This window comes from Mandrillus leucophaeus, unplaced genomic scaffold (assembly GCF_000951045.1).
Source record: "Mandrillus leucophaeus isolate KB7577 unplaced genomic scaffold, Mleu.le_1.0 Scaffold96, whole genome shotgun sequence".
Taxonomy (NCBI): domain Eukaryota; kingdom Metazoa; phylum Chordata; class Mammalia; order Primates; family Cercopithecidae; genus Mandrillus; species Mandrillus leucophaeus.
The window spans coordinates 5,191,130-5,203,711 of record NW_012110474.1 but is presented as its reverse complement, the minus strand read 5'-3'; the positions used below and the strand labels follow the sequence as shown (position 1 = coordinate 5,203,711).

The window sequence follows — 12,582 nt, the reverse complement described above, 5'->3', positions numbered from 1 at the left end:
AACTGGCTAGCCATATGTAGTAAATTGAAAACGGACCCCTTCCTTACACTTTATACAAAAATTAACTCAAGATGGATTAAAGATTTAAATGTAAGACCTAACACCATAAAAACCCTAGCAGCAAACCTAGGCAATACCATTCAGGACATAAGCATGGGCAAACACTTCACGACTAAAACACCAAAAGCAATGGCAACAAAAGCCAAAATAGACAAATGGGATCTAAATAAACTAAAGAGCTTCTGCACATCAAAAGAAACTATCATCAGAGTGAACAGGCAACCTATAGAATGGGAGAAAATCTTTGCAATCTACCCATCTGACAAACGGCTAATATCCAGAATCTACAAAGAACTTAAATTTACAAGAAAAAAAAGAAAATCCATCAAAAAGTGGGCAAAGGATATAAACAGACACTTCTCAAAAGAAGACATTTACACAGCCAAGAGACATATGAAAAAATGCTCATCATCCCTGGTCATCAGAGAAATGCAAATCAAAACCCCAGTGAGATACTATCTCATGCCAGTTAGAATGGTGATCATTAAAAAGTCAGGAAACAACAGATGCTGGAGAGGATGTTGAGAAATAGGAACACTTTTACACTGTCGGTGGGAGTGTAAATTAGTTCAACCACTGTGGAAGACAGTGTGGCTATTCCTCAAGGATCTAGAACTAGAAACACCATTTGACCCAGTGATCCCATTACTGGGATTACATACCCAAAGGATTACAAATCATGCTACTATAAAGACACATGTACACATTATGTTTATTGCAGCACTATTCACAATAGCAAAGATTTGGAACCAACCCAAACGTCCATCAATGATAGACTGGATTAAGAAAATGTGGTACATATACACCATGGAATACTATGCATCCCTAAAAAAAGAAGAGTTAATGTCCTTTGCAGGGACATGGATAAAGCTGGAAACCATCATTCTAACCAAACTATCAGAAGGTTGGAAAACCATACACCAGATGTTCTCACTCATAGGTGGGAACTGAACAACGAGAACACATGGACACACAGTAGGGAACATCACACACTGGCGTCTGTCGGAGGGTGGGGGCCTGGGGGAGGGACAGCATTAGGAAAAATACCTAATGTAAATGACGAGTTGATGGGTGCAGCGAACCACCATGGCACATGTATACCTATGTAACAAACCTGCACATCGTGCACATGTACCCTAGAACTTAAAGCATAAGAGCAAATAAAAAATAAAGGAGCAAATCTCAGATTTAAAAAAATGGAATCACTCCCCCAAAAAAAGACGACATAGAAGAAGTAGTGTCAGAAAACAAATTAACATTAGAGAATCTGTCAAAAGGGTTCCACTTATCCAAGACTACTTTTGATTTATTTTACAACATGAACCCTTCTGTGATACAGGTACCGAAACTAAAGCAAATAAAAGGAGGATTGGTACCATATAAAAACATTTTTAGAGAAATGAAGAAGCAAAAAAGAAACCAAGATGTGCTTTTGTAAAGTTACAACAGTGTGCCCATCTCTACTACTTCTACCTCCTCCACCTCTCTGCCTCCGCTACTCCTGAGACAGCAAAACAAACTCCTCCTTTTCCTTCTCCTCTTTGGCCTACTCAATGTGAAGATAATGAGGATTAAGACTTTTATGACTTCCATTTAATGAACAGTAAGTACATTTTTTCTTATGGTTTTCTTAATAATATATTCTTTTCTCTAGCTTACCTTATTGTAGGAATATAGTATACTACTATACATACAACATAAAATATACATGTTAAGCAACAGTTTATGTTCTCGGTAAGGCTTCTGGTCAACAGTAGGCTATAGACAGTTAAGTTTTGGGGGAGTCAAAAGTTATATGCAAATTTCTGGCTTCACTGAGGATCTGTGCCCTTAACCCCTACATTGTTCAAGGGCCAACTGTATTTTAAACTTTAAACCCTAAAGTCACCCAGCCATGACAAAGTGGGTGGGGGAGGGGAAGAGATACTGTGGGAAGCCTGCTTTTAAACCTTGTTCTACTACTTCCTGTTAAATGTTAAAATGGAAATTACTTGCTTTATCTATATCTGTCCACCTGATGAGGGTTAGAGAAGATTATGATGCAAATATATATGCAAATAATATGCCTGTCAATCTGAAAGCATTTATATGTAGACTGTAGCATTTATATATAATCAGCATTTATATATAATCAGCTATATAATCAGCATTTGTATTAGCTAGAAATAAATTTTAGGCCAAATGGAAGAACCCAAGATTCATCAAAGACCTAGTAAATGACTTGTCTCAGGTATGCCCAAAATACAGATTCAGAAATTTAGGAGATCTTTTATACTCTCTTGTTACAATTTCTGAAAAAAAAAATCATAAATCTAAAATCACTGTATTCCTCTAGTTGTGTAAGTTCTTATTACTGAAAAGAGTAAAACAAAATAACTGGAAGAAGATCCCTGTCATTACTGAATTTTGAACAGAGGGAGAACCAGACATTTAAACAAATATTTAAAGCAATTTAATAAATAAGTCCAAATATTTGCTCTATTCACTGTGAGACCTTGGTATCAATTTCCTTATCTGTAAAATAGGAATAAAAATATCTGTCTCTAAAAGAAGTAAGCAAAGATACTTGAAGTGCACCTAATACAGAGGAGCTCAATAACAGGCAGCTCTTAATATAAGGTAACAGCAACACAGCAGAGATAGAAGTACCTCACTTTCAGGTGTCAAAAGTTACTCGGTGATCAAGATACTTCCAGAGACAGTCTCTCTGGCAGATAGGGGAAGCAACCCAAATGGAAGAAAAAGCAGGTATAAAGTTATTCATTTATTCAACAATTGGTAGGGATACAAATGCTAGGTATAGATACAGAGATGAAAAAGACTAATCTTGGCAATAAGAACTGACTATACTCAATAAGAGAAAAGCCAGGGGAAGAGATCCCTTAGGTATGCAGAATCCCAATGGTTGTTAATGAAAGGAGTTAGCTCGCTTGCTTTAGGCAGACAGTAAGGGAAGGGTCCCGAGAGACTCTCTGACCCACCCTACAAGTGCTTACACCAGATGCTTTGGGCAGATAAGGGAACTTGCACAGGGGGCTTGCCTAAACATGCCCACAGCGAACTAAGGGCCTATATGTGCACTGGGAGAATGTGGTGAAGCCACCAGTAATTTGTGCCTTATACAAATAGGGAACCCAGCCCCATCAGCTTCTATATATATATGTATGCCCTTGTATTCCACTGTGAGGGGACATATGCCCTTGTATTCAACTGTGAGGGGGCAACCTGGAACCTGCTTTCAGGACCCCTATCTTTGCTGAGAGCTTTCCTTTCTCTTAATAAATTCTACTCCATTCACTCTTCGAGTATCTGTGTGCCTAATTCTTCCTCGTCATGAGACAAGAACCCGGACCTAGCTCAGCTAAGGAGTAAAAAATCTTGCATCATTAAGAAAGCAATAAAATGAGCAAGACGAAATTGACACAAAGTGAATTATAGGTTTGTGGTAATTACCTAATATAAACAGAATTACGTTCTACTAGGAAAAATCTCTTAAAAAACAGATGTACTGGCTGGGTATGGTGGCTCATGCCTGTAATCTCAGCATTTTGGGAGGCCAAGGTGGGCGGATCACTAGAGGCCAGAAGTTCAAGGCCAGCCTGGCCAACACAGCAAAACCCCATTTCTACTAAAAATAATACAAAAATTAGCCAGGCATGATGGCACTTGCCTGTAATCCCAGCTGCTTGGGTGGCTGGGGTACAAGAATTGCTTAAACCTGGGAGGTGGAGGTTGTAGTGAGCCAAGATTGCACCACTGCACTCCAGCCTGGGTGACAGAGCAAGACTCTGTTTCAAAAAAATAAAAAAAGGAAGTACATTTTTGTGAGGAAAGGGTCAGGAAGACATCCAGCCCTAAGCCATGTAGATCCCCACAGTTTACTTACATTGCTATACTCTCAAGCACTTTTTGTACTAATAATAGCACCAAAGTGAAAATCTCCATTATCTAGAAACATTTTGGATAGCCAAGTTTTCTAAGTAATTCAGAGATTATCTAATACATCAATTGTTATTTTAACTATTTTGGATGGAAACTTGTGAAATGTATTCTAAGCTTCCCTCTTCTTACATGGAAAATAAAATTAAATATAATTTAATTTTTTCTTAGGGACTCATGGGCATGAATTATGAAAATCAAATATTATCCTAGGCAGAAACAGCCTTGAAATGGATAAAGATATTTGCTTTACATTAAATGGCTTCTTTCCAGTTTTTATGTTGCATCTTCCCTTACATCACTTTGTCCTTTCCTGTAAACTACCTCCTTTTGGTTGGGTTCAGTGATGCCTCCTTCTAGTATCTCCTCCCATGCTTCCTCCTTTTATCCTCTGAAGCATAACTGTTTGAAAACCACATCATCAAATCTGTTTGAACTATCAAAGTAAAAGTAAACAGGTTTTGAGAGAAGGATCAATTGGTTATTTTATGTGCATGGTCTTTAGTGCGTGAGTTTATTTATTCTGGCTATCTAGAGGCCTTTTAAATTTAATTCCAGATTCTCAACTATGTCAGGTGGGAAAGCTGCCAGAGAAGTTAATTTCAGGGCGGTAAACTATTGTCACACCTTGCTACAGTATTTTATGGGTTTTCTCTTTCTTTCTGAATCTCTACGAACTGCTTAAATGATGCCTTCCAGGTCTCTGATTCTAAAAGTGAAGCATCCAACATCTAATTTAGTTATATTGTTACTAGGTATTTATAATTTTCAGAGTTTGGCTACAGCATAACCATGTGCCTGCTGATAGATGTTGCTTATATAGACTATATAGACTTAAAAATTCCTTAACTTTTCATCTTTAAGTTTTGTAACAAATGAGTTAGTACTGCAAATTATCACCCTTAATCATAATATTAGTTCTAAATTCTATATTGGGTATATACCTAAAATAAGATGCCTGTACTGGATCCAGAATTCATCTTAATTTTAAGAAATATTTTATACAAAATTACTAATGCCATTTCTATTTCTTAACATGAATTTTAATATTAACTTGTTTATATACTTATGTATGTACATAATGTATATAAAACAAATTTTATATGACATCATGTTATATTTGAATCAATCCATGCTAGGTCACAAAAAATATGCAAAAATCTTTAAACAATATAGTTAATCATATTTAATCTGAAAACTCTAACACTTTTTAAAATTAGTCTCAAGTAAACAATACAATATTTTAGTGATTCACTAAACTGAAAAAAATAATCACCGAATGGAAGAAGGAATATACTTAAAACAAAATTAAAATAAAATAGCCTTTTATTTATTCTTACTATTTCACAGGTAATGCAAAAAACTAGTACTCTCACAGAGAATATTCAAATTTAACTTTTTAGGTTGCTCTCGCTACAGATGTATGCCTAAACTTTCTTACTGGAACCAAATTAGATTAACAACCTCTTGTGCTAAGTACTCAATTATAAAAGAAAGGACAAAAGTTGAAAGGAAAAGAAAACCCAAGCCTGCTTATCAGAATTTATATGGCTGATGAGATAAATCTAGGACCACTTGGAAGATACTATCTCTGCCAGGAACACCTTGTTTTACCTTTAAAATGAAATATCAATGTCTTATGAAAAAGCTAATCCTTCAATGTAAAAGACAGACCAGATTTATTTTTACATTTTTCTGATTAAACAGATTAGAAAATAATTTGTTTTATAAAGCAAAAAAAAAAAAAAGAAGAAAATAATTTGTTTAATTCTTTAACCAAGTTGCTCTATTCTGTAAATTTGTAATGAGAACATATTGCCTGTCTCCTTTTCTCTAATCTGCCTCTTTCACTGGCCTTTATTCTCTGGCCAACCTGCTTGACTTCTGCCAGAGGCCAGGTTCACTTGCTGTTTTCACACCACATTGCATATCAGATTCCTGACTTATATCCTAATGTCTCTTAGACAACCACTTGACTAGCCTACTCCTCTGACTAGTAACGACCCCATACCTTTCACTTTAGATCTTTGCTAATATAAAAATATTTCCCTAAACTGATTAAATATATATATAAGGAGATGGATACTAGTGTTTGAAAACACAAATAGTTGAGGCCTTTAAACAGAGTAAATAGTGATAATAACCAAGCAAAAATACAACTCTGGTCCTTTCACAGATTATATATTTTTAAAACAATCTCAATAATTTTAATTCATCATGTGATACTGTTTCTAGAGATTCTGTCCGTATTTTCCTTTCCCAGAAGAAACATCATGCAGAAGAAGAAGATATTATTCTAAAACTCAATAATCATACTCATGTGACTATATTTTTCAGGATAATTTTGTACTCTTCTCACCAAACCACACTCCCAAATTAATCAGAAGCACAACTTCTTAATACTCTAAAGCATAACATTCAGGTTTGTGAGTATATTTTTAATTGATATATACTTACTTAGGCTACTTAGTTGTCTAATTATATTTGCCAAGGAAATATTGGTTACACATTCCAGTTCATTCTTAATGCCTCTAGGCAGTGCTGTGTGGCACAAGTGCCTAGGATCGATGTTTCTTTTCACTAGTGGCATCTTGAGATTAACCTTTGTGCCAGTTCACCTGTAGGAAATAAAAAATAAATGAACAATATTAAATTTCAGCCAACACAGAATGAGACTCTATTTTTCACACTGAAGAACAAAGCACCGTTGACCCTTGAACAACATGCGTTTGAACTGCATGGGTCCACTTACAGGTGGATTTTCTTCCCTCTCTGCCTCCCCTGAGACAGCAGGACAAACCCCTCCTCTTCCTCCTCAGTCTACTCAATGTGAAAATGACAAGGATGAAGACCTTTATAATGATACACTTCCACTTAACAGTTAATGTACTTTATCTTATAATTTTTTAAATAACATTTTCTTTTCTCTGGTTTATTTTACTGTAAGAATGCAGCATATAATACATATACAAAATATGTCAAACAACAGTTTATGTTCTTGGTAAGGCTTCTGGTCAATAGTAGGCTATAAGTAGTTAAGTTTTTGGAAAGTCAGAAGTTATACACAGATTTTCGGCAATGCAGAGGGTTGGTGCCCCTAACCTCTAGGCTGTTCAAGGGCCAACTGTCTTTGCTTGTATGAAGACAGTAAAAATGAAATTACCCAACTAAAATAATCAAAATTGATTTAACTTTCAATTAGTAGAATATCAACATTATACAAAACAGTTTTTAAAAACTTGCTTTCAATGTCAGCTGCTACATGGTGAATTTACAATCATCATCACTATTATTCTCCTAAAAACACTGTTTTTATTTACTGTAATATGGATTTTGTTCTAGAGAGTTAGTGTGAGATGTTCTCTCTAAGGAAGTGCATAAAAGGATTAAAGAAGCTGTGAGAGTAACATCAAATTGACATTATCACATAAAATGTATCAGGTGTTCAACAGCTCAGATCAAATACTCCAAGTAGCTCTGCACTTGAAATCTTATCGGAATCTACCAAATCTTTATTTAACTGATCAAAAAGTTCAACCGTCTTTGAATTACAGGCTGCTCTCACTTTGCATGCTTCCCATATGCACAAATTTGAGTGACTCGAGTTTAGTTAAGTAACAACACTGCCCAACACCATGATTCAAATTTCACTTACTACAGTATATTAACTGTAATTGCACAAATACAAACTTCATTTCTAGTGCTCTAGTCTAGCACTCCCCAACCCCCGGGCTGCAGAGCAGTAACGGTGGTCTGTCAGGAACAGACGCCTGTCAGGAACCGGGCTGTGCAGCAGGAGGTGAGAGGTGGGTGAGCAAGCATTACTGCCTGAGTTCTACTTCCTGTCAGATCAGTGGCGGCATTAGATTATCATAGGAGCAGGAGGCCTATTGTGAACTGCATATGTGAGGGATCTAGGTTGCACGCTCCTTATGAGAATCTAATTAAAGCCTAATGCCTGACAATCTGAGGTGGTACAGTTTCATCTTGAAACCATCCCCCACTACACATACCCTCCGTCCCCGGCCCGTGGAAAAATTGTCTTCCACGAAACTAGTCCCTTGTGCCAAAAACAAGGAGACTGCTGCTGTAGTCCACAAATCACTGTTAATAAGAGCTGTACCTCATGATCAGTGACCAATCACCACTTCTTTCAAAGTCAGCAGATGATTGGTTACACCTCATCTGTTAGTCAATTCACCCACAGACAGCAAAGCATGCATCTGTTGCCTTCTTGCCTTCCAGTGCTAAATCTACATGAAATTCTACTAAATAGGTACATGAAAGCAGGAATTGGCCAACAAAGACAGAAGCGCAGCAAAAAACAAACAAAAAAAAAAAACAAAAAAAATGATGACACTGGAAATGAAATTCAAATCCAACATAAGTGTAGTAACAGATGAAGCAGCTGACTGTGGAAATGTTGCCACCGCCACTGTTCGAGAGCTTCTAGATATGCAGCCTGAGGAACTTAGTGAAGGCAAACCTACAGACCTAAATGAGGAGTGTGGCTGTGACAAAAAGAAGGAATATGTTCCAAAAGAAGTGACACTAGCAAAAAAGCCTTCACATTTAGGAAACTCTTGGAGCTACTTCGTGACAGTGAAAGCGCAAAAGATAAAATGTTGGAAGCTAATCCTAATTTAAAAGAAAGGAGTACGACAATTTGCCAAGGCACAGAAAAGATGCTCACTCTGCTAGTTCTGCTATTGTAGGTTACACAACAAGAACTGCTCAAACTGCCTTTGATAAGTGTTTTTTACAAAAAAATAAAACACTAATTCTACTTGACTCCAATATCTTAAATGACATTGTGCTAAATAAATACTTTTAAATTTCCCTATACATTTAAACCAACAATATAAGAGGTTTTACTGTCTTGACAAAAATTTTTAGAGTGTACATAAAACATTGTAACTTTCCCCATTTTTATTAAGATCGTTTTTCATGGTTTCAACTTATACTGTCATTTTTTACAGTCCTGAACTACTGTGCAAAGTGAGAAACGAATGACTGTACTTACCTATCAGTGAACAATGGTTACCAAAGGAAACAATTTATTAATTACTGAGCTTTAATGACTAACAAATGAGAAGTTTGGGATAAACCTAATTGCGGGTCGGGCGCGGTGGCTCATGCCTGTAATCCCAGCACTTTGGGGGGCCAAGGCGGGCAGATCACTTGAGGTCGGGAGTTCGAGACCAGCCTGACCAACATGGAGAAACTCTGTCTTTACTAAAAATACAAAATTGGCCGGGCGTGGTGGCACATGCATATAATCCCAGCTACTAGGGAGGCTGAGGCAGGAGAATCGCTTGAACCTGGGAGGTGGAGGTTGCAGTGAGCCGAGATCATGCCATTGCACTCTAGCCCTGGGCAACAAGAGTGAAACTCTGTCTCAAAAAACAAACAAAAAGAAGCCTAATTGCAGTTAAATGTTACTTATCAACATGCTTTAAAAAACTTTTGCATAAATTTGTTTCCTCTGACCTATTTGTTAAGCATTCTCTCTACATTTTTAATCCATTCTAAAAGTCTGCAACATGAAATGTAGAGAAAAAAAGCATACAAAATTGTACACCTCAAAAATTTAACCAAACTCTCATGTAACCCCATTAAGAAATAAAACATTGCCTGTACCAATTGCCAGAACCCTTCCACTTTGGTCCTCTTCCCAATCATCCTTGCTTACCTCCCCAAGACAGGTAACCTTTATTCTTTTTATAAAAAGCATTTCTTTTTCTTTTTCTTTTTACAACTTACACAAGCAACTTTAAACACTATAGGTTTTGACAGCTTTTTGAAGTTTATATAGACTAATATAATACATATTATTTTAAACCTTGCCTTTTTCATTCCACATTGTAATATTCATCCATATTGCTCTGTGCAGGTTGCTCATTTTCATTGCTGTATAATAGTCCACTACATGACATTACAATTTATTTACCCATTCTAATGTTAATGAGTTGTTTCCAGTTTGAAGCTATTATGAAGAGCACTACACTGATCATTCACGTACATGTGTCTTAGTGTACACATTTCTATTGTGAATATACTTCAGGACAAGAATAGCCAAGTTAAGGATACACACAACTTCATCTTTAGGAAATGATGCCAAACTGTTCCAGAGACTGTACCAACACGTTACTTTTAGCTGTTAAGAGGCTGCTGCTGCTCCACATCCTCATAACACTTGACACTGTCGGTTTTTAAATTCTAGCTGTTCTTGAGTGTATGTTGTGGCCATTTGTTAGAGTTTTAATTTGTGTTTCCCAATTATTGAATTTAAGCACCTTTTCATGTTTCTTGATCTTTTGGATTTTTCTCTTGGGAAGTGGCTGTTCAATCCTTTTGTCCATTTTTGGCCATTTGTTGTGTTAGGGCTGATTTGCAGAAACACTAGATATGAGCCATTTGAAGGTTGTAAGTGATGTGAATCTCTTCTTTCACTTGCTATTCCACTTTCTTAGTGATGTCTTTTAATGAACAGAAGTTTTTACACTCAACGTGGGAAGGATATTCTCAATCTTTTCAAGTTTAGAACAAAAGCATGGTTTCTAAAATCTTTTTCTATACCAAGATCATAAATATGACCTTTCGCTTTATATCTTAGCTTTGTTTTGCTAATACTTTTAATCTGTAATTGATGTGGAATTACTTTTGTGAATGGTGTGATGTAGTAGTTGCGTTTCTTATATACTATCTCAGCACCACTCATTGAAAACCCTAGTATTTCTCTATTGCTCTGCAGTGGCACTTTTGTCATAAATCAAGTTTCTACGTATTTTTAAATTAGATTTTGAGCTATGTACTATTCCACTGCTCTTTTTGACTAACCTAGAGCTAATGACAAACTGACTTAATCAGGCTTTATATGAAGTTTTTCTTGTTTTGTTTTGTTTTTTTGTTTTTGTTTTTGTTTTTTTAAGAGACAGAGCCTCACTCTGTTGCTCAGGCTGGAGTACAGTAGTGTAATCTTGGTTCACTGCAACCTTCCACTCCTGGGTTCAAGCGATTCTCCTGCCTCAGCCTCCTGAGTAGGTGGGACTACAGGCATGTGCCACAACACCCGGCTATTTTTTTGTATTTTTAGGAGATGCGGTTCTGCTATGTTGTCCAGGCTGGACTCAAACTCCTAAGCTCAGACAATCGAACTGCCTCAGACTCCCAAAGTGCTAGAATTACAGGCTTGAGTCACTGCACCTGGCTTATAGTAAGTCTTGATACACAATAGGGCAAGCTCTCCAATCCTGTTCTCCAAAAATGTTCTGTTTATTCTTGACACTGTGTATTTCCATGTAAATTTTTAGAATAAGATTATCAAGTCACACATAACACACACACACACACACACACACACACACACACACACACCCTCTAACTATTGGGAATTTGACTGGAGCTGTATTAAACCTATCATATTGGGAAGTACTAATATTTATCATTTCTTTCTATCCACGAACATAATATATTGCTCCAACTATTTCAGGATTTTTAAAAGTCTCTTAATGTTTTATACTTTTCTAAGGAGAAGTCTTATAAATCCTTATTTATTTGTATGTAGATGTCTTTATAACACTGGAACCACAATATATATTGTTGTATTTTACAGAAAACAAATTGATTTTTTAATATTGACCCTATATCCTGAGACCTTCCTAATCTCTAACTTATCTGCAATTATTTTGGATTTTTAAATGCACACAATCATATGTGAATAGTGACTATTTCCTCCATTCTAATCCATCTTACATCTTTTATTTCTTTTTCTTGCCTTACCACACTAGCTATAATCTCTAAAACAATGTGAAATATGTATTTCATATACATAAGGATGATGGCAAACATCCTTGTCTTTTTCAACGCAAGTGGAAAAGCCTTCAACATTTCACAAGGTGTCTGTAATACGGATTTTTTGTGGTTATTTTGTTTTATAGACACCTTTTAATAGATTAAGGAAGTTCCTTTATTATTATTTTAATAGGTTTTTTTGGGGAACAGGTGGTATTTGGTTGCATGTATAAGTTCTTTAATGGTGATTTTTGAGATTTTGGTGCACCCATCACCCAAGCAGGGAATACTGTACCCAATAGGTAGTCTTTTATGCCTCACCATCCTCTCACCCTTTCCCCCAAGTCCCCAAAGTCCATTGTATCATTCTTATGCCTTTGCATCCTCATAGCTTACAGTAATAGTCTCCAATTCCATCCAGCTTGCTATGAATGTCATTATTTCGTTCTTTTTTATGGCTGTGTAGTATCCCAGGGTGTGTGCATTCCATGGTGTGTATATATATATACACACATACACACCATGGAATATATGGTGTATATACACCATGGTGTGTGTGTGTATGTACACATACATACATACACACACACACACACACACCATGGAATACACACACACCATGGGATACCAAACATCGTGTGTTCTCACTCACTTTTCTTTATCCACTTGTTGACTGATGGGCATTTGGGCTGGTTCCATATTTTTGCAATTACAAATTGTGCTGCTATATACATGCTATATACATCCATATTTTTGCAATTACAAATTGTGCTGCTATATACATGCTAT

At 36.3% G+C, this 12,582-nt stretch overlaps 1 protein-coding gene across 3 annotated transcripts in view; it reads right to left on the bottom strand.

Moving 5' to 3' along the window:
• Positions 1-12,582, bottom strand: part of WASF1 (WAS protein family, member 1) — an 88,457-nt gene that overhangs the window by 17,757 nt on the left and 58,118 nt on the right. For all 3 annotated transcript variants that reach the window (XM_011970645.1, XM_011970644.1, XM_011970643.1), the window contains one exon: positions 6,457-6,617. In XM_011970645.1, coding sequence (XP_011826035.1) covers positions 6,457-6,589 — 133 coding nt within the window. In that variant the 5' untranslated portion in view covers positions 6,590-6,617. The remainder of the gene's footprint in view (positions 1-6,456; positions 6,618-12,582) is intronic.